The 4,326-nt window shown below is 66.9% G+C and overlaps 1 protein-coding gene across 1 annotated transcript; it reads right to left on the minus strand.

Annotated features, from left to right (window-relative positions):
• Positions 1-696: 696 nt before the first annotated feature.
• On the minus strand, positions 697-3,985 carry Adad2 (adenosine deaminase domain containing 2). Its single transcript, XM_042671459.1, has 9 exons — positions 3,547-3,985; positions 2,805-2,945; positions 2,301-2,474; positions 2,066-2,216; positions 1,805-1,972; positions 1,484-1,713; positions 1,156-1,393; positions 914-1,034; positions 697-801 (listed from the first exon to the last, which is right to left on the minus strand). Exons 1-9 carry the CDS (start codon positions 3,983-3,985, stop codon positions 697-699), a joined length of 1,767 nt encoding a protein of 588 aa, XP_042527393.1.
• Between the last annotated feature and the right edge of the window lie 341 nt (positions 3,986-4,326).

Below are 4,326 nucleotides of genomic sequence, written 5' to 3' on the forward strand. Positions count from 1 at the left end.
AGGGCTGTGGAGCCAGGCTCTCCACACCTGGCTCCACAGCCCCAGTTGGGGCTCTCCCGGCGGGAGAGCTGGGAACACGGACACGGAGGGAGGGGTGGGGATGGGCTCACCCCTCTCTAGAGGCCATGAGGCCTGGGACTTGCTGTCTGGCCCGGGAGGCCTGGGGGCCTGTGCATTGTTCCTGCAAGAGGGTAAGTCCCAGTGCGAGGCTTCCTACAGCATATACTAAACCAATGTCAGTGCTGTTCTCTGCTGCGATGCCTCCGATGGGCATGGGAGTGTGGGGCGTCTCTGCCCATTGCAGAGGTCAGGTGACACTAAACATCGCCGCCCTGGGGCCTCGGAGCCAGCTTCCCAAGGCCCATCTACAACAGCTGTGGCCTGGAAGGCGGGAGCCGCCAGCCCTTCCCTCCCAAGCTGCACAGGTGAACTGGGCCTGGCCCTGGCCCTGCTGCTCCATAATCCTGGAGACCAGGGCTCGGGTGGGGCCTGGCACGCACAGGGTGCATCACAAGGTCTCTGTCTCCCCCAAACCAGCAACACGCAGAGGCCTGGACCACCAGAAGCGACTCTTTATTCAAGACGGTGTACAGCAGCCCCTCCAACACCCCCTCTACCCCCCCCCCCCGGGCCTCTGCGCAACCGCAGCCTCAGCAGGCCCTACCCCTGCAGGGGCCCAACTTGCTGGCCATCAGTTCAGCTCTTGAATTTGCCCACCAATGGCTTGGAGGGCCAAGATCCCAGGCCCTGCTGGTCCAGGAGGAGGGAGAGCTGCTGGCGAGCCTCCTGGTAGGGTCCTGCCTAGGGGGAGACAGAGCGGGGTGGGGAGAGAAGGGTGGAGGGAGGGTGAGCAAGGCTGGCACTAGGGGACAGAGGACTGGCGATGGGGTCGCAGGACAAGGGACGCGCTGACCTTGATGTCCTCGTAGGTCTGCAGGGCCAGGAGCTGCAGCTTCCCCAGAGCCTGGGCAGCCTGGCGGAAGGCCCTGAGGAAGGCGGCCTTACAGAGGCGCGAGGGGGGGCCCACAGCAGCACTGAGCGGAAGGAGAGGAGAGGAGAGGAGAGATGAGCAGCAGGGGAGGAGGAACCGCAGGCCTGCCCGCCATTCAGCCCCCCGAGGGAGGGGCCTGCCCCCCAACCGCAGGCCCTCCTCACTTGCTCTTCACACGCCCCGTGGCCACATCCACCACTTCAATGTCAGGATCCCCCAGACTCCAGTTGAGGCTCAGGCCATGGCAGGTACTGGGGGTAGGGCTGGAGGGGGCCACTGGAGGCCCCGAAAACAGATGCAGGGTGGTGCGGACGTAGGGCGGGGGCAGGCACGAGGCCCCATCTAGGCTGGGGCGGGCATGGATGGCCCTGTTCAGAGTTGGAGGGTCGTGGCAGGGGTCAGCTGAGGAGCAAAAGGCACAGGCCGTGGTCAGAGTCATCTCCCTGCACCCCCACAAGATCCCAGAGCCCCTTCGCCATTCGGGCCCCTTACCCAGGACCAGGCTGGTGGCGTAGAGCGGTGGCAGAAAGTGGGCCAGCAGCGCGCCGCCCAGGCCCAGCACGGCCCAGCGCGCCAGCTTGTCGCTGGCTGACAGGCAGCCCACTCGGGTGTCCCGGAGCGCTGGGGCCACGTAGGACACTGGCTTCAGCTGCCCACAGACGTGGACCTGCAGGCGGAAGGCTGGGATGTTCAGGACACTCCCCTCCGAGGACAGCGGGAGGCTGCGGGGGATCCAGAGTCAGCTGTGATTTTCTGATCCTGGCCCCCTCAACAGCCAAACTGAGGGGTGCCCAGCCCGGGAGCCCCACATACTAGACATCGTGAGCTGCTCCCTTGGGGGTGTTGCTGACATACAGGTGCAGGAAGATCCCAGGCTTGAGAGCAAAGGGGGGCCCGGGCCCCGGCTGCGGGACCAGCACAGCCTGCTCCTTGCCCTGGGGGCCCCCCTGGGTGGCCAGCAGCAGCTGCCGGAAGAAGAACCTGGGAGCGGCAGGTAGAGAGGGGCTGGGGCCGTCACCCTGGCCAGCCGAGGCCCAGCCCGCTGCCCGCCGCCCCCCCTCCCCCGCCCCTCACCTCAGCAGCGCCCTACGGGCAATGATCAGACCATGACAGTCATGCAGCTGCCGACCTGAGAACTCCAGCCAGCTGGCACAGCTACCACTGCCGGTGCCCAGCGCCACTAGCTCATAGATCTCCTTGGTGTGGCCCTTGGCACTGGGGATCTCTGCATAGGGAGGTGGAAAAGGCTTGGTGATGGGCGGGGGGGGGGGGGGAGAGCAGAGGCAGGCAGGGACGGGGCCATCCTCACCCCTCTCCAGGATGACGGCCGCCACCGTCCCCTTGCAGGCCTGGTATGGAGAATTCTCATCCAGCAAGCGAGCCAAGCCAGCGCTCACCACAGCCGCACAGCGCTGCTCATGGGTCAGGATGGTCTCTGCATGAGGGCCAGAGATCAGTGGCGGGTCCCACAGGCCAGGCTGCTCTCCCCAGCACTGGGACTTGGGCCAAGCGCCCATCTACTGACGCTCAGGGAAGTGAGTGGGCTTTCTGCTGCCCCAGGGGACCCTCAGAGGCAGGGGAAGCTGGGTTCCCTGGGTGCTAGGCCTGCCCTCCTCTCCTTTGGGATGCCAAGAAGGGGACAGTTTCCACCTTGGAGACCCGGGAAGCTGCTCTTCTAACAGTCCCTGTCCTTCAAAGAACGTTAGAGCAGGATCAGATGCTTCTCAGAACTGCAACCTGCTCAACCTCCCACCCACCCTAGAGCCAGGTTAGCTTTAGGGCAGCAAGCCTCCCCCAAGGGAGGCTCCCATACCGGTGCTGTCCAGGTGGCTCTGGATGTAGCGGAGGGCCGAGAGCGCTGCTTGCTGTTTGGCCTCTGTCTTGCTGCTCGCGGTTCCTGCAGGGCAGACCACACCATCCAGTTCCACACACACAGAGAAGGGAAAGCCAGGACCTGGGGGGTCAGGGGGGAAGAAGGTGTGAGGGAGGAGTCACTCAGGACACAGCACTATGAGGACTGCAGTTTGAAGCCAGCCCGGGTAGGAAAGTCTGTGAGGCTCCTATCTCCCATTAACCAGCAAAAAGCCAGAAGTGGACGTGTGGCTCAAGTGACAAAGTGCCAGGCTTGATCCAAAAAGCTAGGCTCTACGTCCGAGCCCCAATAATTCAGAACTCATGTGCCGAAGGTCAGAAAGCTTGGGGGAACCGTCCTTAGCTCAGGTTGTAGATGACCCATGTCTCGATCGCTCGAGATAGGGTCTTGCTCTGTAAACCAGGCGCACCTTGGGCTCATGATCCTTCTGCCTGATCCTCCCAAGAGCCTGCAGCCAACACACCCAACAGGTGCGACCCTGCCACAGGCAGATCCAGGCCTGGAGACCCGAGGCGCAGCTGGTTCACGGCGTCCAACCTGGAGGTCCCAGGCTGGGGAGGGAGACTCAGCCCCTTGTGTCCCCCTCCGCCTGGCCACCTGGGGTTGGTGAGCTGTCCTCGTGTCCTGGGGTGGGGCTGGGGGGTCCCACCGCGGCCCAGGCCAGCTCTAGGCCCGGCCTCACCTGCCTCCTGGTCCTCGCGGAAGGCCAGGGCCACGCCCAGGCTGGCCGTGTACTGCTCCAGCAGGGCCACGGCCTGGCCGGGCGGCGGGTCTCGGGGCAGCGGGCCGGGCGGCGGCGCGGGGGCCGGCGGGAGGTCCCGGGCGGGGCCTGCGGGCGGGACCCTCGGGGTCGTCCCCGGCGGCGCCCCGGGGTCAGCCCCGGGGTCTTCCCCGGCGCGCGCCGCCCCGCGCGGCCCCCCGGCCCCCGCCGCGCCCCGGGGCTGCCCGCCGCCCTCCGCGCAGGGAGCCGGCGGGGCCCCCCAGGCGTCGTGACCCGAGCCGGCCCCCGCCGGCCGCCAGGAGCCGGGCCCCGGGCTGATCTGCAGCGAGGCGGCCAGGCGGGGCTTCCTGCGGCCTCCGTCGTCCGCACCCGCCACTCCCACGCCGGGCTGCGCCGCCATGGCCAGGAGCGATCTGGCGCGGCGCATGCGCGGCTCTGTGCGGCCGCGTGGGGAGCAGGTGGTCGACGGCAGGTTGTGAGCTCCGCCTCCCTCGCCTGCGGCCGACCAATGGGAGCCCTCAGGGTGCAGTGCGATTAACCAATCGGAAGGCCAGGCTCTCCGGGGCCTTGCGGATGCGGATCCCCCCGGCCTACGCGCCTGTCCCAGGGCGAGGCCGCGCCCTGGGCCGGGCAGGGCCGGGCTCCTTCCATCAGCCTGGTCTCCAACCTCGGGTGGTCCTGAAGGTTGGAGAACCCGTGAAGAAGGGCAGGGGGCTTTTGAACTTGGCTTTTACGCTGTGT

This window comes from Dipodomys spectabilis, unplaced genomic scaffold, assembly GCF_019054845.1.
Source record: "Dipodomys spectabilis isolate Male_0828 unplaced genomic scaffold, ASM1905484v1 ptg000628l, whole genome shotgun sequence".
NCBI classification, from domain to species: domain Eukaryota; kingdom Metazoa; phylum Chordata; class Mammalia; order Rodentia; family Heteromyidae; genus Dipodomys; species Dipodomys spectabilis.